The 21379-nt window shown below is 40.1% G+C and overlaps 2 protein-coding genes across 3 annotated transcripts; one reads left to right on the top strand and one right to left on the bottom strand.

Annotated features, from left to right (window-relative positions):
* Positions 1 to 269: 269 nt before the first annotated feature.
* On the bottom strand, positions 270 to 3891 carry grk1b (G protein-coupled receptor kinase 1 b; the record flags this gene model as incomplete). The annotated part of the gene is made up of 7 exons (XM_083890271.1): positions 270 to 553; positions 677 to 878; positions 979 to 1103; positions 1235 to 1318; positions 1910 to 2067; positions 2342 to 2469; positions 3196 to 3891. The coding sequence occupies 7 exons, from the start codon at positions 3889 to 3891 to the stop codon at positions 270 to 272; spliced, it is 1677 nt and encodes a 558-aa protein (XP_083746397.1).
* Positions 3892 to 8902: 5011 nt separating this feature from the next.
* slc25a35 (solute carrier family 25 member 35) lies at positions 8903 to 17556 on the top strand. 2 transcript variants are annotated; one of them, XM_083890459.1, is made up of 5 exons: positions 8903 to 9340; positions 9573 to 9638; positions 11413 to 11565; positions 13400 to 13534; positions 14413 to 17556. In XM_083890459.1, exons 1-5 carry the CDS (start codon positions 8969 to 8971, stop codon positions 14581 to 14583), a joined length of 897 nt encoding a protein of 298 aa, XP_083746585.1. In that variant the 5' UTR covers positions 8903 to 8968; the 3' UTR covers positions 14584 to 17556. The 2 variants fall into 2 exon arrangements, with proteins under 2 accessions (XP_083746585.1, XP_083746584.1); XM_083890458.1 differs by having other exon boundaries at positions 13400 to 14553.
* The last annotated feature ends 3823 nt before the right edge of the window (positions 17557 to 21379 follow it).

Genomic DNA, 21379 nt, shown 5'->3' with positions numbered 1-21379 from the left:
CCATTCATTTAGACGGTCTAAGCAAAACTTTATCCCCAACCTTATCCAGAACCAGTTTTCTTAGCCTCAGAAATGAATACCAGGCATTGGTCCCCATGAGGACTACTGATCCAGGAAAAGGCAGTGTTTATACCAGAAAAGGTCTTGGAGAGGTAACAAATGCAACTTCCAACTCAAGAGATTATATTTATTTTGTGGTATGTGGCACCAAATTAGCATATATTAGATTTATTGAATTTAAATTGAGATTACTTTCTGTTAATCTTAACTTAAAGCAGCACACATCCTCCACCCTTGGCTTCCACATAGTTTGGGTCTAGATCATTGGGCAGCTTGCCGCTCTCCCCCCAGATATTCAGCTCTCCAAACACACCAGTCTCAATCATCTCCTCTTGCCAGGGGATTGGGACGTTACCAGAAGCAAAGTCATCGTAGAACTCATTGTCCTTGTTGTCTATGACCACGCCCTTGATTGAGCTGAAGACCCCTACATCGTCGATGTCTTTGGCGTAGACCATCCTGGGATCAGGGACAAATGGTGGCGGTAGCATTCCTTTAGAAGAAAGACAAACATCAACTAAGGTCTGGTGTATGTTGTTGAGTTGTGTTTTGAAGCGAAAGAATTTGAGTTATCAACATATTCTTCTTTGTGAGTGGTTCTGTAAATAGCACCCACCTGCTTCCAGGCGACCCCAGTTAATCTCACTGAAGAATGGCTGATTCTTGAGCTCGGTGCAGTCGTTATTTTTGAACCCAAGACGTTTGGCTGGGTCCTTTTGCAACAGGCCTTCACAAATATCCTTGCATTTGTTGCTGAATTTATCTGTATACGAGGCTGGATCATTGTTAATTCTGCGAGCGACCTCTTCATTCTCAACCTGAAGAGAGCAAAAGGTTTTTTTTTGTAGTTATCAGTTCACCAATGAGATTCAGCAAAAAGGAAAACTTGTGAAATATTTAATCTCATCACTCAAGTACCTTCTCTCCTCTCACTCTAAAGGGCCCTTTGGCAGCAATCATCTCATACAGGGTCACTCCCAGAGTAAAATAGTCCACAGAGTAGTCATACTCCTTCTTCTGGAGCAGCTCCGGCGCCATGAAACCTATATTTATCAACAACAAAACATTGTGGTACAGATCATTGACCTGGATTATTGCAATTCTTTTCTACTTGGCCAGTTTTTTTCACTTTTATCCACATCCAATGTTTAAAAAATTGGGTTTGTTCACTTACCTGGAGTCCCAGCATATCCGGTTGTTTTGTCTTTTCCTGGTGGGAGTTCAATGGCCAGGCCCAAATCTGACAGGCGGACGTGTCCTGCAGATGAAATAACTTTAAGTACCACCTCAGAAAGTCAACAAACTATTCACTTTAAACCACCAAGGAGGTCACCGGGGTCACTAATTCTGTAAGCCAACAAGTATAAGTAACAAGTAAGACCACAGCTTGTTAACACCTATGTCACATGGGTGAGGACCAAGGGCAATGGATTGGGACCACAGGCAGAAATTAGCGTAGTCTTCTGGTTGCAAAAGTGAAGCTGAGGAAGTAGGATGGAAGTAGCAGGAGGCAAATCTGCTGGTTGCAAAAATAACTCCATTTGGAAGTCTGTGGGTGAATGAGCCTACTGTGCTTTTCACTTGATTTATAACATCAGTAATCATTTTCCTGAGGAATTGGTAGGTATCTTCAAATATGTGGCTGGTTGTAGGTGACATCTGTATAAAAACTGTACTGACTCTGGTAGATACATTGGTTACCATGGTCACTAACTGCAAAGTAAGCCAGCATCATGGGTCAAACATCCTATTAACTAGTATCTTCTATGTCACATGGGTGAGGACCAAGAGTGATGAAATAAGACTGTGACCATGATGTGGGGCTGTAATATCAGTGAGAGTGACTCACCTGCATCATCCAGCAGTACGTTCTCTGGCTTCAAGTCTCTGTAGATGATTCTGTGCTGGTGAAGATGCTCCACCCCACAGATGATCTGAGCCGTGTAGAAACGTGCTCTGGTCTCATTGAAACCGGGATTTTTTTCATCCACGTTATACATATGATACCTTTGAGAAGAGGTTAGGATGTTATTATAATTTGTGAAGCTTATGTAAAGTCAAGAAGAGTAGAGAATAGGGGAACAATACTCAGGTGCGTCTGTATATTAGCTGTGGGGCTTATCAGTCCTATATAGACTGATCAGCAGAGATAAGAGGTGCCACTACTCCCATGTTGTTAATGTACAGTACATACAGTGAAAACAATATAGCACATGGTGTCAAGGCCACTCTTCAGATCTCATGGTGTAATAAAGCTGTGTCTGTTGTTGATGTAGCACACCTGAGGTCTCCACCATTCATGATAGTCATAACTAGGCAGAGGTCAGTCTTGGTCTGGAAAGCGTAAGCCAGTGTCACGATGAAGCGACTGTGAACTTTTGCAAGGATGCGCTTCTCCACGATTGCACCCTAAAGAGAGATGATATCAAACATAAGATTAGTCCAACAATACAAGGAAATGAAAGCTTTTTCCAAACCTACTTTTATCCAGGTGTTAGATTTTTACTTGTATCTGTCATGGCTTACTCAAGGAGTGACAAGCTGCGTATGACCATGACCCTCTGTGAGCTGGTTTTCTGTACAGCATTGCTCTAGTCTTAAGGACTGAGAGCACTAGCATTACAAGTCTTAGAGAACTTCTCGTTATCCAGGTCATCATATCCTCAGGAGTTTATATAAAGTCAACTGGACTGCCTTTATTAAAGGTCAAGACCTTTAACCTCTTCTGTTCTGGAACTAAGTCTTCATCTTAACTAACTTGTATACATACAATTTGAAAATGAAAATGTTTTTCATCATAATGTATTATGATATTAAGTATGGTAAAAGAAAAGGTCTGGCCCTCTAGGCATAGTCAGCACAATTAAAGGCTCACTGTCGTCACACTTTGCAAAGCATTATTCCTCACTTGTGTAAACTTCAGAGCTGCTTTGTGAGCTCTACATGAGAGCTGCAAGCTCGTTTGCACTGAGCTGTGGATCAAACTAAAACTTAACTGTAGGTAGGGCAATCTTTCTTCCTTATGTACTGCTGTAGGTCACGTTGAGGTCGCTAATACAATGAACTCTTATAACTCTTGTTTGACACCATGAATGGCTGTGGGTGCGACATTAAATGCTGCATCAGGGCTTTTACCTGGTAGCCTTTGCGTTTCTTAAGCCTCTTTTTCTCCAGTTTCTTGTTGGCGTACATTTTGCCTGTCGCCTTTGCCTGGCAGGCAAACACTTCCCCAAAACCCCCTTTACCCAGGACCCTGAAATCCATGAACCACTCCTCATCGACATGCTGGCTCTCCAACCATTTGAACTGAACATAACGGAGGAACTGCATGCTGTTCTTGAAGCCATCTTTGGCCTTTTCCAGATGTTTGAGCAGCTGTTGCTCGCTCTCTTTAAACAAGTCGCCAGGCACATTCTTGAAGTCTTCTTTAACTCGAGTGATGGCCTTCTCTTCCAGGAAGCTGCAAAAACCCTTTGAGGCAGACTCATAGTACTTGTTGACCATCTTCTGGGCCTTCTGCGTTCTGTCCTTCTCTTGGGATATGGTGTAGTCTTCGATGTCTTTCCACAGCTCTCCAGCATTTTTATGGGTTGCGTCGCTATCCAGAAACTGCTGGAAGAGGCGCTTGCCGATGGGTTGTTTGACACACATGCTGTCAAAGGCTGAGTCTACAGTCGTCTTCATGTGTTCACAGTCTCTGATGTGTGGGAGTTTCAGCCTGGCGCGCATCTTCTTGTCACGCATGGAGACTGCTGCAGCTCCATCCACGCTGCCACGGGCGGACACATAGGCAGAGTTTGCCACTACCGTCTCCAAACCACCAATATCCATGGCTGTGAGAAAAAGAAAAGTTAATGAGTGCACTAAAATGCTAAAAAATAGTTTGTAGAAGATGGCTTGAAGCTTGTTTTATCATACCATTATTATATTCTAAATTCTTTCTATCTTATTTTTTTATATTTGGCTGTGTACCCGTATTATCTATATTGCATATTATTTTATCTGATTATATATTTATTGACATTGACTTTCTATCTCTTAAGTACCAATATTGACAATGGATAAAGAATTATGTTGTGCTGTGCTGCACCCTGCTGTTGAAAAGTAAAAAGTCACTCATGATAAATAAAACTCATGAAAGCTCAAGGTCACATAGACTAGCAGAGCCATAAATATATATTTATTTTATGTCTGAAGCTACAGACAAGACATAAAATTTGTCTTGGCTTCTCTTGCATGTGCACACTCGCACATAAGGGAGCAGGGAGTACAGCTCACACTGTACAGCCCTAAAGTATTTTCACTTCCTTAGCCTGGTTTCCTTCTGCAGATTATCTCCCTGATGGCAGTTTAAAAAGTGAAGTTTAAAATCACGAAATATTTGCCAACACCCAAGTTAGTGTGTCAAGTCTCTTTTGGTGTATCTTACATTTATAAAAGCTGCTCTGTCTCAACTTTGTATTTGTACTGCGGGCTGAAAGTGATACGGTTTGAAGGCTCTTTCCTGAGTCTGCATAATCCAATTAACACTGACTCTTGACACCAGACCTTTTCATAGCCTATGCATGCTTGACCTAGTTGTTAGTAAACCTTTTTAAACCTATTTACTTAAATAGCATTCATCATGTCATATATAAAAACGTATGGCCTTCATAGACCTTACAATATTCGAGACAAACGGCCTTTGTCTAATTTGATCTAAAGAGAAACCAATGTTCATGATATTCAATCAGGAAAATTAGGCAAAACTGATATTGTGAAAGTGGTCAGAAATTAGTTTAACCCATCTTTGTGTAAAACCCGAGCAGATCTTGATTGAAGGAATGTATGAAAAAAAAACAAGAACAAATAATATTGGCAGTCTAATCAATAAATAGTTCTCCAGCACTATATTCTATTGAGAAAGACGAGTACGCTGACAACGACAACACTCACCCTACTTTCTCGCTGTCACAGGCAGTCGAATGAAGACTTAAATGAAATCGATCAATTCCAGCATGTATCACCCAACATGTGTTTGCTCCTGTCTCCTCTCCTTTGTGCCCCTTTTCTGCCTTTAGCCAGAACAAAAAGAAATCATCTCTGTCGCACCAGGACCGCGAAAAGACGTGTTGAAAAGGTTGGGGGCAGTGAGTGGGGTTTACTCTGCATCAGAAATCCAACTAGGTGGTTCGTTAGCTTGTGAGGATTACACACAGTAACTTGGCAGAAGGTTTAGTGTAACTAATAGCAGCAGCAGTGATTACTGACGAGGAGTCCTGTTCAAATTTAACAATAAGCATTGACCTATTTCATGCCTGGTTTCACGGTTTGCACATTTCAGGATGAAAATCTTGAACTTGACTCTTTCTTAATACTAGATACATAGTTTTCCCCCATTAAATTGATATGTTTTGAGCCAAAATAAAACAGCAAAGTACAGTTTGCCTGACAGAGCAAGGCTGCACATCAAAAGTGGATTATTCTTCTTGTCCAAATGCACAACACTGCAGCACAAGGGACAACACGATCTTTGAACTATTATAATAAGCTTATCTGCAAGAGAAAATAGATTACATTACACTAACTGGGAATGCTGCACGTGAACACAAATTTTTTAATAAAAAATAATTTTTACATCACTGAGCAAATGAGAGAAAAAGATGCAGGAACAGCTGAGGTGAGAGGATTTAGTGTGAGCTTGAGGAAAGCGAGAAGGATTTAGATCATGCAGCTCGAGAGGATGGAAACGGTGTCGAAAAGCATGGAGACAGTAGCAGAGAAATAAATACAACAGTGGGGGAATTAACATTCACTTTCAGTATAAGTGGGGGTAAAACACATGCACAGAAGCATGTGCAGGCTGTTTGTCACGCTGTGGTTTGCAGACTAAGACATACTGAGGAAGTCCTTGCCAGTATTTTGCATTTCCTTTGGCTCAGTTAATGGCTTGATATATTGTTTGTTTTTCTTCTAGACATTTTACATTACAAATGTATGTCAGCGGAGGTGACATTATTCACAGTTATCTTCGCGTTACTGATCATGCCGTCGCCTAAAATTAAACAGAACAGCAAGAAACTGGTGCTAAAGTGGGGTTGTTTGGCAAATTTGGATCCCTGCACATATAAATCTTGACAGATATTGCCCAAAGAAATATAAAATACTGCAAAAATGGCTAGTTTTTGGAAGTTGAAGAAGGAATTACTGTGATTATTTGTTTGTTTAAAACTATATCTTGAGCCAGCACATTAAATGTAGTGATTTTTCTTAGCCATGTTTAACCCCATTTCCTGTCCTGTGCGTCAGGGTGTGGTTCTTCACAATACCCTGAGCTTAAATCCTACTTAAAGACGATAGAGGTGAAGCAGATTTTACTTTGTAGTCTAATCCAGCTCAGTGACGATGTCTCAACCCACCCAGCTAGACAGCGAGATTAGCCCTCGGCTCAAAGACACTGATACTTGCAGATCTAACCACTGTCGTTTCATCTGCCAAGTCAAAGGTGAGATAGCATTATGACACATGAAGGCCTGGACGTCAAACATACAAACATTAACTTCACACTCATTGTTCCGTCACTGCACTGCAACTGGTGATTCATCCTCATGTGGCTTGACTAAATAATCACTTGTGGTTTTAAGGCAAAGTGGAAAATCGTATGGTGTTTATTTAATATTTTGGTCAATTTAAAAAAAATTCCTCTACAAATGCGAACACTCTGGCGTTGTCAGGTCGTTGAGCTGCTACCGCTGATCCTCGAGCAGCTGAGCTGTAACTGCTCTTCACGTGATTAAACAGAGATGTGGTTAAAAACAGCACAGGAAGTCAGTGTTCTCTCCGTCAGACAATAATCTCTCATTTAGAGCGATGGTGCTGCCCTATTGGATTACCTGAACTCACTTCAACAAGGAGCATTTCATCTAAATACTGAGGAATAAAGAAATATACGCTCATGATCAGTTCAAGTTTTAGTTGTCAATTGATAGTTCAGGGTTTTTTCTTTTCTGTGAACCACCCAGAGACAGCATCACATAATAAAATCGACACCCACTTATGTTAACAGTGTCTTAAGAATTCTCTGCTGCATCACCGCGCAAAGAAAAAGAGGGATTTTACGCCACAGCACATATTAATACATTATTAAGTGTGTAATTGTGTAATTCTGTGGCTTAAGTGTTTAAAATATGTTGTTCTGAATCACCTAATTCAGGTGCCAGTTGTGTTCTCTGCCTATTCCCTACATCAATATAAAACCAATGAGAACATCATAACTATTGCACAAGAATACACTTCACTACAGTATGCACTCTTGTAATGAAAAAGAGCAGAGGATCTGGAGTGAATGTTGTATTTTTAGTTTTGTAGAAAGCATATAAAACAGTCTAATGATATATATTGTTTAACTTTTTTAAAAGCCTAACTTTAATAGTACATTATATGTATTATAGAGGGGCCCACGGTTGGTGTAGTGGTTAGCACTCTTGCCTTTGCAGCAAGAAGACCCGGGTTCCTGGGTTCGAGCCCCGTTTGGGACAACTTCGGAACAAGGGCCTTTCTGCAAGGAGTTTGCATGTTCTCCCCGTGTGTGCGTGGGTTTTCTCCGGGTTCTCCGGCTTCCTCCCACAGTCCAAAAACATGCGATATGGGGATTAGGTGAATTGGTCACTCTAAATTGACCGTAGGTGTGAGTGAATGGTTGTTTGTCTCTATGTGGCCCTGCGATGGACTGGCGAACTGTCCAGGGCGTACCCCGCCTATCGCCCTGAGATAGGCACAGCACCCCCCGTGACCCTCTGGTGGAGGAAAAAGCGGTAGATAATGGATGGATGGATGGATGTATTATAGATTAGAGTTTAACTACTGTTAATGAATGATTGTAGTTTAGGTATTGGTGTGAACACACCACACATTGTTAGGAATGTGGCTGCTCCAGCCCAGTTTATTTGTGTATATATATATATATATAAACTTTATTGATAACAAATAAACAGAACAGTGAAAACAACATTATTATATATTATTATATTATAGGTATTTTTCACAATACTGAGTATATAATGTGTAGGATTTAAATATGTAATTGTTTAATTTTGTTATTTATACAAAATCTGCATGGTAAAGGTCATACTTTTGCCAAACAACATAATCAAAACTGTTGCACAGCAGAAGCCCAGTGGAGAAACATGGAAATTCCCTCTGACGTTCCTGCTGATATACAAGCAGACCTGGATGGGCTGGAACAAAATGGCCGCCGGTGGTTTGCTTTTGTTTTGACAGTCAGATTCAAAGAACCGCGTTCATTGGCTGAAAATCCAAGCGTCACACGTACTACGTGGTGCCAGCCAGCCCCCGAGATGAGGCGTTTAGGGAACGAGTAAAGTGTCGGCTCTTTCAAACACACTTCTTTCAAAAAAATAACATAACATAACGTAATAAAAAAATTTGCACAGTGTAAAATGTCGTATTTAAGTAAAAACACTTAAAAAACATTACACCTATTTCATTCAACAAACGAACAAAAACGAACAAACAAAAACATTATTTTGGACTCTACATCTCTTTGAAGAGAGCTTAAGATAGTGTGCTGTTCTGTATCACAAACATATCCAAACAACTATATATCATTTGCATATCAAAACACTTTTATTTTGAAACGTTTATTGTGAAATATTACCACACATTATTAATTAATTATTATGATGATTTCATATCACCAACCTGGAAATGTCGATCTGTCGATATTTGTATGTGGTACGGATTGGAGTTTGGGATTACGAGTTTCTGAGGAGCCCGTCAAGTGGTCTCATGTCAGCCCACAGTGGGTGTGTGTGTGTGTTGCTATTGTGTCGCGTGTGAACAGTAGAGAAATGGGAGTAGGAGAAGGTCACACTCGGCGTGATCTCCACATCTGTCCTCCTCGATCGTGATGGACTTCTTGCTGAGCGGAGTGGCGGCCTGCGGGGCGTGTGTGTTCACCAACCCGCTGGAGGTGGTCAAGACGCGCATGCAGCTGCAGGGAGAGCTCAAGAGCCGCGGCACTTACCAGGTTTACTACCGCAACGTTTTCCACGCGTTCTACACGATCGGTAAAGTGGACGGAGTGGCCGGCTTACAGAAAGGACTGGTGCCCGGGCTATTGTACCAGTTTTTAATGAATGGAATCAGACTGGGCTCGTACGCCGTCATCGAATCCTCCGGATACATCCACACCGACGGAAGAGTCAGCGCGATCAAAACCACGATAGCCGGTGCTATGGCTGGAGTGGCCGGAGCAGTGACGGGCAGCCCCATGTACCTGGTCAGTACTGACAAACCGTGACATGCGGTTAAAACTTAAAATATCACAAATATTCTACTCAAGTAAAAGTACCACTATTTTGATAAGATTTTACATTGTCGAAAAATGTACACAAGTTAAAGGGGAAATCAGCCTTTGTCGAGGTCTGTCATTGTTACTGCAGATACTGTTGCTATTCTAAGCTGAGCATTCCTGACATCATGTAATTATTGTTTGTGTGATACTTTGACAGGTGAAGACTCATCTGCAGAGTCAGTCTACCGCCACGATTGCAGTTGGACATCAATATACACACCAGGTAACACACATTTCAGCCACTGGATGACTTGAAAGTCTTTCCCATGATAAGGAATTAAGCATTTTTTTTGCTGTGCATTACATTAAAATCACTCTGAGTAAGTTAATTGTGGTGGATTTCTGTTCTTAGGATAACCATGAATGGCTCATTTACATGAGTTACAGGAGTACTTCACCGATTTGTATTTAGCTTTGTATTACGAGAATAGGGGTAGTATTTTTGAAAAATTCTGCTTCCCAACCTCAGTTTCCCCTGAGTCGAGAAATATCTTCATTCGTTTTTTTGTTACGTGCCCACCAATGACACTTCCTCCTGTTAGCGGGACTGTTAGCAAAGATGGCGGACACTGTTAACACTGGACACTGGTCTAAAAATGTGGAAATATCGTTGCAGTTTCAAGCCTCGGACCAAGTGTCATTGGTGGGCCAGTGTCCGGTGTAAACAGTGTCCACCATCTTTGCTAACAGTTAAGCTAACAGGACCAAGTGTCCGCCGTATTTGCAAGCCATCTAAATAACCTCCATCAAGTGTCACTGGTGGGCACATAACCAGAAAAAGAATGAAGATATTTCTCAACTCAAAACTGAGTTTGGGAAGCACTATTTCAAGATTGCTACCCCTGTTCTACTAATAGAAGCTAAATGCAAATTGGTGAAGTATTCCTTTACATGAATATGCTTTATGGTTCATTTTGCATGGTTCAAGTGCATTCCAGTCATTCTAGAAACTTAAGTGTTTTAGCCGTCTTCTGAAAGCTTGTGGATACAAACCAAATCTTGAAAAACCACCTCCCACATTCCAAAAAAACATGTAGATTTGGGGATTAGTCAAATTCAAATGATAGTTGGCGTCTTTAGTCCACCTCCTCTGTTGAGTATGGTTGGGTCATCGTTCATAATTGAACCGATACGGTACCAAACGGTACCTTATTTCGGTACTTTTAAAATGTTTTTCAGTTGTAAAACAAAGTCTACACGTCTCTGTTTCAGTTTTTTAAATTAAATAGATATAAGAACAGTAAATAAACATGAATATGTTAGTTCGAAATAAATGTAGAACAAGACCTCTCTCTTCCACAACCTTTTTTGTCTGCCCTTGTCACAAACAAGTGTTTTCACAATCAGCTCTTGACTGTGAGCTAACCGGCCGAAAGTTAGCCACACGGCTAATGCTAGCCACAGACGGACGATAGCCTAACGACAAGCAAACACTTTTTGAGGAGTCAGAGGCTGACCCCGTTCGACTGTTGGTAGCACTGCTAGCGTTGGTAGCACTGCTAGCGTCGGTAGCTGATGCAGCAGTCGTCACTTCCCATGACTCAAAAAAATTATATTCTCCAGCGTTTAAATAAATCCCGTGTTTGACCAGGTGCTTCATCAGGTTTGAGGTGTTTCCCCGGCCCTTCTTGCATTCCGCATCGCAAATATTACATTGAGCGCTGTCTGCGTCTAACTTTAGACAGCTTTCAGCTCGCCATTATTGCTATTCTCTCGTGCTTCCGCAGACATTGCAACTACCAAAATTTGACACTGATTCTTTAAAAGTGAACCAATACTCGGTGGTAGCGACTCAAATCTGTAACAAGTACCAACATTTTCTGCCGTACTCAAGTGAAACTACCAGACCAACTACCAAAACGGAAGCCCCAACACTTTTATTTTAATAACGATATAATTACATCACCAATATTTGTTTCCTGACATCTTGTGAGCCAGTATGTTGTATATTGGACCTTTTGTGTTTCCTCATGTGTTCCGTCTCTTCCCCCCTTCAGGGATTGATCCATGCTCTGACTGGTATATACAGGAAGCATGGCATTCTGGGGCTGTGGAGAGGCTCCAGTGCTGCTATACCAAGGGTCAGTGTGGGTTCATCTGCTCAGCTCTGCACCTTCTCCTCCTCCAAAGAGCTTGTGAACGACCTACAGGTTAGAATCTAGTCTTCTTTTTTTTTTAAAGCCGTCTAAAGTCAGTGCCGATGACTTGACTGAAAACAGGAGGAGTGGAGGAGTGTTGTCTCAGGAAAACACCATGGGTGCAAGTCTTTCATATGAGCATGCTGTCCAAGAATAAACATGACATGTTTTGGGTGAGACATAGCTTTACAAACTGCTTTTAAGAGAAGTTGTGATTCCAAGTATGTCCAGTGCAAGAATGACCCAGAATGAGCAGGTTATAGCTTTTGAATGTTAAGCTTTCCTGCTTTTCAAATATCTTTGGTTAATGAACAGTCACGGAGAAATGCATATTGTTTTACAAGTCACTTTTGAAAACCCTAAACTCAGAGATGAAGGCTTGAGAAACAACGAACCCTAGTTGGTATGTGTGCAGATTACAAAAGCAGTGACTGTGACCAAGTTCCAGGCGTTGCACTCTTCTGGAATAGAAATTCGACACCTTTCATTGGACTCACCCCCCCCCCCCCGGATGAAAACATGAGGATTATGTAACTGATGTACCAGTCCACTGGGAGCAAGTGGCTCCTGATCCAGCTCGAGTTTAAAGGGGAGTATTTTCAAATCTAGTCTGTGAAAATCGATAGAAAAACTTCCTAAAGAATGTGTGCACCGTTTAAAGAGTGGTAGAAAATTAGCACCACATGGACTCAAAGTATGCAATAATTTGAGTTGCTGTTTGAGTGTAAAAACCACAAGGAAACTCAAGGGCACTTGCTTGTAAACAATCAAATGCCTTTATAGCACAGCATGGTCATGAGGACATAAAAACAAACCCTCCTGGCTCATGAGAGGAGGTGGAGTCTCAACGCTTCCACTGCTAAAGTAAAAAATGTGTAAACTGATGCTGGTTTGGCCTGGTTACTTTGTGCTTTTGTGTGAAATGAAAACAGTATCCCAGGTTTTGGCGTCTGCTCTTGTTTAAAGGTCACATAGAGTGGTCCTGTTGCACATATATGTTAGTTATGGAGGTCTACTTACATATATTAACTTGTTTTTATGGTCAAAAACCTCATAGTTGCTGAGAACTAGCCGATAGAAATCCTCTTTTCTGACGGTGTTTTTCTGCTGCGATATTTCAGAGTGAACTTTCACCCCCAGAAGACAGAGTCTCTTTTGATTGGCCAGTACTATCCAGCACATCCGTTCTCAGAAGCGCAGCGCCCCCCTCTGGAACGGCAGATGCACTGCTACTCATTATCAAAACATTGTTTTAACAGTGTTTAAAAATAGCTTCGTCACAACTCCCCGCTGCAGTCCCTTTTATGACTTTGATCCGGAGTCAGACCCAGAGTCAGAAGACACTGTTGCTCGTGAAACACCTCCACAACGGACGTTATTCTTCTTCTGCTGTTCAATGTACGTAACCGGATGTGCCTGGACTAGTGCCCGGAGCAGGACGATCGGTTGTTCAGGAGAACCGCTGCTTACGTAACTATTACAGGATTTTCAGTGATCTCGTTGAGCCCCGAGATTACAATATAACACAACGTTCTCAGCAGTGGCTGAACTGTTTGTTTCGAACCGTCAGGCTTCATAAACAAGGTAATGACGCAGATACACACTAAAAAAAACAGCGATAATAGGAACTTCCGGTCTAGTTCCGCTTTAAGACTACAATATCTTAGATGTTTGCTGTGGTCATCCGTGACCTGTTAACGCGAGAAGTGGCTGCACCCGTGGTTGTATACCCTGATGACAACATTCTGGTCACCTGTTTGAAACTGCTACCCGACACCTGGACACCTCACGTTGTCTGTGCTTGTATTTGAGCTCATCATAACTGTGTTCATCTGTTTTTCTACAGCTTTTCCCAAAGGACAGCTGGTTGGTGGCCCTGAGTGCTGGCATGATGAGCAGCGTGGTGGTGGTGTTGGTGATGACGCCGTTTGACGTCGTGAGCACACGGCTGTACAACCAGCCTGTGTGCTCAATGGGCAAGGTGAGGAGAGAGGGCAAATATTTAAAATGCAGATTTTCCACTACATGGTCCCGGCACGACTCGCCTCGGCACTTTTTTTTTTGCTTTTCCATTAGCAATAGTACCAGGTATCTGATACTTTTTTTTAAGTACCTACTCTGGCAAGGTTCCAAGCAAGCTGAGATGATACTAGGCGTGACATCGTCAGATTGCCGGCCACCGATTGGTCAGAGTGTCTTCACTGGAAAAGTCATGAGCTCGTACGACACATGAATCAAACCGAACAATGCCAAAATGTAGATCAATTAAAAGGATGTAAAAAAAATCCTGAAAACATGCATTAATCTCCAACAAAGAAAGCCTGTGATCGTGAAGCCAACGAGCCATATAGCAACCTCTGCCCCTGTATATCAGTTCAGTGACCAGGGCCAGAACCAGTATCAGTTCCGCTCACGCAGGAAGTACTGAAGACATCTTTTTAATTTCCTGATTCTAATAATTCACTATACTGAAAACAAGTGCTTTACAAGTCACTATTCACACACAAACGGCAGTTTCATGCAGTCATGCTGTGATGACCCCGCCCACATTGAGGAGGTACTATATTGACCTATATTGTAATGGAAAAACCAACCAAACCGTGTAGAGTCGAGCTGTGCCGCGCCGTGCCGTTTCGAGTCGTGTCGGGACCATGTACTGGAAAAGCATCATAACACTTTTGAATCATCAATCAAAATGTGTATGTCATATACACAGTTTACATCTCACCTGCCCTGTTTTGTTCCCTTCAAAGATTCAAGTTGCATTTTGGGTAATGTAGTCACCAGGGTTTAACAAGAAAGACAAAAACTAATTTAACTGACCAGATCTAAGCTGAATAACATTTTCTCATCTTTAAGGGGGAGCTTTATAAAGGATTTGCTGATTGCTTTTCCAAGACGCTGAGGAAGGAGGGCTTGACCGGACTCTACAAAGGCTTGGGAGCCTCTTATTTCCGACTTGGTCCACACACTATTCTGTCTTTGTTCTTCTGGCATGAACTGCGCAAATCGTACCAGCAGTTCAGATAACACCAGGGGCACGGAGACTGGGAAGTGGGTAACTCATTAAGCTCTGAGTTTTTCATGAGTTTTACTATCATCAGGTAAAAGTGAAAAAAGACAGGTCCTTTTTTTAAAATGGGAAAGAAAAAGGGAAAAGGTCAAATTTTTACACTCCAATATATATACAATAACAACCTGAACAGACCTCATATACAGTATACTATACTGTACAGATAAATAGGTCAAACTACTTACACTCCTGTGTTACGTCACTCCAAATGACATTAAAGTCTGCATGGCACATGTGGCCCAGTGTGATAAAATGAATGGAATGGGCCAAAAAAGAAATGCCACTCACCTACACCGGTGTTTTATGAAGGAAAAAGAGATTTGTTTCCAAATGTGATAGCAACACATGGGACACAGGAGATGGAACAGTGTATAGTATTCTTAAAAAGTGAAAACTTGTGATGTTTGAGTAAAAGAAAAACTAGAAAATCTCCTGTGAGTAAATGCTTTTGCCCATTTTTCCAGAATAACTTTCAACATCTGGCACTTATTTACAATTTACTGAATGTTTAAAATAGTGTATTTAAGTTTTATTTAAAAAAATGTTATAAAACCACTTGATTATGAACACCAGATTTTGTGTGTTAAATTTGAAATTGAAACGGTATAAAAAATATTTTTTCCAACTTGCTCGTCTCTGGTGACAAAGACACTGATTAATCACCTTAATAACCACATTTCGGCGTTCGGCTTTCAGAATCCATTGGAATTTTTGCGATGGCACAAACCATTGCGTAGTTACGGTAATGCAAAGTCTAGATACGCTCGGTGTTAAAGGGTTAAAGTTAAAGACGAGGCCATATGTCGGAGAGAATTTTAGAGAAGTGTGTATGAATTATGAATTGAAGTATTTTTTATATATTTTTTTTTTGGTGGAGGGGCTTACAGTTGCTATATTAACCTCTTTTTCAAGGTTGCCCCCGATGCGTCAGACACAGCGACAAAAGCGTCATAATACCATGTCTAAGTTTAACAAACACAGACATGCTGCATACCCACAGAAAGGTCAGAAACTCAACTAAAAGCTCATATAAACCATTCTTATGTTCAGGAAACACAGTTAAAACACCGACGGATCAAACCAGCAGGAGGGGAAAAAAACTTTACAGCGCACACATTGAAAAGCAGCACCGGAGCGTCAGCGTGATTGTGTAAACAAAAAAAACATGTGTCGGCTGGGCAGCGGAGAACAAACAGATTCCAGCTGTACCATTTTTATCACTCTACGACCAAGATTCACGGATCCAGCCCCAAAATAAGAGCAAAACAACTGACTTTAAAGAAATACAAGCAGAAATGTTGTCTTACCTTTGCTGTTTATCAAAACAAGTTCTTTCCACCGTAACAAAACCACTTCTAATGAAGAACTACACTTTCCAGCATGCTTTGGGAACAAATCCCGGTCTGATTGATCATTACAGAGCGACATTAGATCATTCTGATTAGAGAGAGGCGAATGTCCGCACAAATGCGTCATATGCATTTATGTCCTTTTGACTCACTAATGAAGTGATTCACACGCATTTGGAGACCGGGGTCTGATTCTACCGGTTTAGAGGTTCAAAATGAGCTGTCAATCACCCTAATTGACCAAGGTAAGACAGAGTTATGGCGCTGCTTAACTGAAGACGCTGCAGAGTCACAGAGTTATTACGCACCGCACAGGAAGCATCGATTTACAGCGAGATATGCTTTTTTTTTTTTTAGACCAAAAGTGACATATAAATAAAATTCAATGGGTTTTTAATAATTTGGTACCTAAGAAATCTCAAATGGCACAGATGGTGCCAAACTGTGCCGAAAGAGAGAACGCCCAGACATCTCTTTACTAAAACCTCTGTAATTTAACTCTGCTTCATTTCAGCAGCATCAGACTTTGCACAGCTCATGTCCACATGTTGGTACATGACCTCCATGTGTTTTTAAGCTCCTACTGCATATTTTAAAGGTGATATTTGCTTTAAAATGCAATATTTTTTTAGGCGAGAGAAAAAAATCCTTCAGTTATGCTGTGTTCCATGTACATGTACTCTGACACAGTGGCATCTACAGTGAAACTTCCACCTCTGGTGGAACCTCACAAGTGTTATCTGTAGTTTTATACCAAGATAATTCACACAGAGCTTGTAACTGCAGTGATTTACTCTATTTAGTTTAGGGAAGAAGTGGTTAAACACAAAGCTAATACAATAGCATGTAATGCTAAATTTAAAACCTATGTAAAATGGACCCAACCAGAGACTATTTTAAAAAAACGCTATTTTACTGTTTAACTTCAGAGCCCCAATGTAAAAAAAAAAATAATAATAATATATAATTTTTGGTTTAGGGTGATGTGTCCTCTTTTATTTTGTTTTTATTGATTTCTAGAGTGTGACTGGACATTTTGAAACATTTCCATAATTGCGTGCACTGAATGTAACTGTTGCGAGGGGAAACACATTTCCACAGCTGAAGAGGAGACTTCTGTTACTTGAATTTTGCATCATCATGTGGAGGCTTTGGTTTAAAAAAAAAAAAAAAAAAACATATTCCTACAGCAAGGGTTGTCATGTCATGGACCAGGAAACTTATCTTTGAGGTCATATGATTCCTGTTTGATGAACTTTGTGCTGAATGTTGTGCCATTTATTTATTTACCATCAAGCCAGATATGTTTTGGATGAATCTGGATTTCAGCATACCAGTCTGACTAATGTAGCCTTAAAAAACAAAACATCAATATATTTTTTTTATTGGTAATCTGTCTGTCTATTTAGTTACTGGTGAGGAAAACGCCTCAATCAGGTTTTATTCAAGTGAGAAACATCTCAACAGTTACTCAAAAAAATGCTTAAGTAGAAAGTTGTTGGAGACCGTGTTGCAGCTCGGGTGTTTTCTATTAATGTATAAGACAAGTTTGCTGTGTAATAGACGGAGGAGTAAATAAATCATCAGGCTTTTTCAATGACATAGTGTTTTGACTTTGTTTTGTATTGCAAATGCCTCCATGTAGTCATAAATATTAATTTCCTCATCTGGTTTCCAAGAACAATGTAATACAGGATACTCAGTCTTACCCCGAATATAAATTTGCAAAGAGCTTTAACTTAATACTTAAGCGCCACTAGTTGTTGCAGTCAAGCATGCATGTCCAAAACGTCCAAAGTGAATGTCAAAGTGAAATTTGGTAAAGTATCATTCATCCTCTCTAATCCAAAGAAAACATAATACACTCATGAAGTTAAGAGTCCAGGGAGAGAAATTTGAGTCTGCACTTTTGTTTTTTAGGAACATTTCTATGACATTGAGAGCAACAGTGGCTTTTACAGTGTACTAGTAGTCGCAGATACCATGAATACAACCTAGTCAGAACTTATGGTAAATCTATTTTTTTTAAAAGTGCTAATGTGAGATGTGAAATTTCTCTAAAATTCCGTGGTAAAATGTTTGATTTACAGTATGTTAGTATTCATAGATGTCCTGAACATAACTTTATCAGTCTTTTCCTGAACTTGAAAGTACTAATTTGAGACTTTTAATTTGAAATTCCTCTAAAACTGTACAGTAAAAACATCTGAGTTATAGTGGTAGTAGTCAAAGATGTCTCAAGCACAACTCTATCACTCGTTTCTTGAACTTTTGGAACATTTTGTTTTTATTTCATCTCAACGTTGAGAACTTTTTCAATTGAAAAGTACTAAAGTAAGACTTTTAATTTGAAATTTCTCTAAAGCTCCACAGTAAAAAAGTTTGATTTACAGTATGCTAGTATTCATATATGTCCTGAACATAACTTAATCTGTCTTTTCCAGAACGTATGGAAAATTGAGGAATTTTTCTATTGAAAAGTTAAAATGTGAGACTTTTAATTTGACATTTCTCTAAAAATGTACAGTAAAACTGTCTGATTGCCAGCACACTAGCAGATATCAATATGTATTTATTTTATACAGTCTATTGGAGCTTTAAGTTCATTTTAAAAGACAAGTTAAGTTGGTCTCAGAGAATTTGGTTCTGACTGCCAGAACAAACAAGACTAGTGTGTGCAGAGTTTCTGACCTGCACATGTTTAAAGTGTCTCTAAGCAACACTGAACATTTTATTCTCAGTGGTTGGAGACATTTGAAGCCTGGAGGTCAGTTCATACTGAGGACTCATTCATGGAAAACACTCCTACTCTTTAGTGAGTCAGACAGTGATGTGGAAATGTCAAACATTGCAGAGAAGTCCTAAAGTTTAAAGACTTTTAAGAACAACAGAGAAAAAATTAAGATATTACAAGTACAACACATGAATAAATAAATGTTTGACAAAAGATTAAGAGAATGTTAAGCGGTGAAACGATTAAACAAGTTCAAATAAACACGTTTATAAAAAAAAACTAAAAAAACATTATGATGGTATTTTGTTTGATGGATTTTGTAGATTAGTTTAAACCAGGAGTGTCAAACCAAACATACCGAGGCCCAGGACCAATCCGGCCCGCAGGATGAATTTGTGAAAATTTCACTGTATGGAAGAGGATTAGGGGCAAAACAGTTTGACTTCAGAGAAAAGCCAGACTTCTGGCTTGTTTATTATTATCATTATGTGGCCCTAATCCTCTTCCATAGATCTGTAAGTTGTCATGCATGTCGGTAAATGGTAAACTTAGGCATAATATTGAAAAAATTCAGGTTGTTCATAATAGGTTTAGTACAAAAAGACACATATCTTAAATGTAATATAAAGGGAAACATTTTGAGTCGTTGTTGTTTATAGGTTATTACATTATTATTTTACTGGTCAGGCCCACTTTACTTCAAATTTAGTTTTTATTGCAATTTGAGAACGTTTTTGATTAAAATGTGCGTGAATGTGGGAATTTACATTTTAACCGTAAAGTAAAAATGTCTGATTCACAGTCGTCGTAGATTCTGAACACAAGGGTTGTATCTCAAAGTTGAAAATTACAATTTAATTTTTTTTAATTAGTGCTAATGTGAGACTTTCAATTCAAGATGTCTCAATATTTCAAATTAATATTGATATTTCTCAATTTCAACAAATTTTACTTTGGTTATGATGGCAGCACTTTTTTAAGTGAAAACATTCAAAACAAACATCTCCTCATTGACCGCAAAACTCTCGGAGCCTCATTTTTTTTTCTTTATCATTTCTGTCATTTCTCGTGGTTCAGCTCCAAGCAGTAAAATATTCACAGACTTCAGACTTGAGGCAACACGGGCTAATCGTTTTCTACACACAACCTGGCCCTACAGCTACTGTTGGAGCAAATAGTTTATCCAGGGGTGGTCCTGGCTCCATTTATGCCCTTGTCGAAACAAAAGGAATGAAGAAGCACATCAGGCACAGAGAAAAACCAGATGCTGCCGCAGGAATTTCCAACTGGAAATACCACTGTAAACAAATCAGACGTGGCCTGAATGTTTTTTTTCTGGTGTTCTTTATTTATCTGCAGGATATTCCTTCAGGACGAAGTGACCAGTGTCGTAGCATATGACCTATGTTGTGTTTTATGTTACTTTTTTAAGCCTGCATGCATATATGCAAACGACTTATTTACAAGTTTAAAGAAAGGACTTTTCTGTGCTGTGGTGAAACATTTGTGGTGGTGATAGTGGGACACCTGGTGGCAGACACAGTGTACAGCATAAAACCTGTTTTTTTTTTGCACACTCGTCCATTAAAGGTGAAGTAAGTAGTTAATAGTGACTACTAGTGGAGAGGCTGAAATTTACAACAACAAACTGCTCCTCTGCTCACCCCCTCCCTTCCCTGAGCGCTACGGTATCCTCAGCCGGTCAAATGTCGTCCTCGTCGTCTTTCTTTATCCTTTGTCTTTGTTCCTTTATCCGCTGTAAAATACGTGTGCTCCTCCATTCTAAACGCGTAAAAAGATCCACTCTCATCCTCGTCTCGGCGCTCGTTTTGTTCTCTCGGGTTCGTCCATACAGGCTCTCGTAGAAACATGCCGTCGTGGCAATGCAACAGCGGCCCGCGACCATGTTATTTTACATGACTTTTTGAAACACTACGAAAATGAAACAAAAAATATTATACAGCGACTAGACAATGCAGGAGCACATAATATGTATAAAAAAGTGGATTTTGGGTCATATAAACCCATAAATACTACACAGTGTCCCTTTAAAGACAACTTTAAAGGTGCAATATGAAACACCCACAACATACCAGGAAGTGAATCGCTATATAATACACTGCCGATGTTTTGAGCAGAGTGTGATAGAGTCAGAGTTCACAATGTGTGAAACGGCAGAATACAAAATAAAGTAGGAACAATAGTCGTAACAAGCCGCTGCAGTGACAGAAAGTGCAGCAAACCGTGCAGCTGGAGGTGACTCTCCAGGGACAGACTGAAAATACTTCAGACACAGACGTCTGGTCTGCGCTGTGTTACGCAGGTTAACTAAACCTGCACTCAAGCAAGCGTGGCATGATACAAATATTTAAATAGAGAGGTAAAAGAAACTGGGAGGGGATAAACTAAAAGTTGCAGTGATGTTCATTTTATTTTTTTATTTAAACGCAATGGAAAACATGTAGGTTTTCAGGCTGTATTTAAACAAATATATATATATACACTACCGTTCAAAAGTTTGGGGTCACCTATACAATTTTTGTTGTGTTTTCCATTAAAACTCACACTTTTATTCATCAGAAGTAGTGCTGTGCAATAGGTTAACGCACAACGCCTTTCCATGACGACTGTGCATGCCGCGGCACCGGAGTCCAGGCACCGTTTACCAGT

The sequence above is a fragment of the Microchirus variegatus genome, assembly GCF_963457635.1.
Source record: "Microchirus variegatus genome assembly, chromosome: 5".
In the NCBI taxonomy this organism is placed as follows: Eukaryota; Metazoa; Chordata; class Actinopteri; order Pleuronectiformes; family Soleidae; genus Microchirus; species Microchirus variegatus.
The sequence above is the reverse complement of the archived record's forward strand: the minus strand, read 5'-3'. Positions and strand labels throughout refer to the sequence as shown.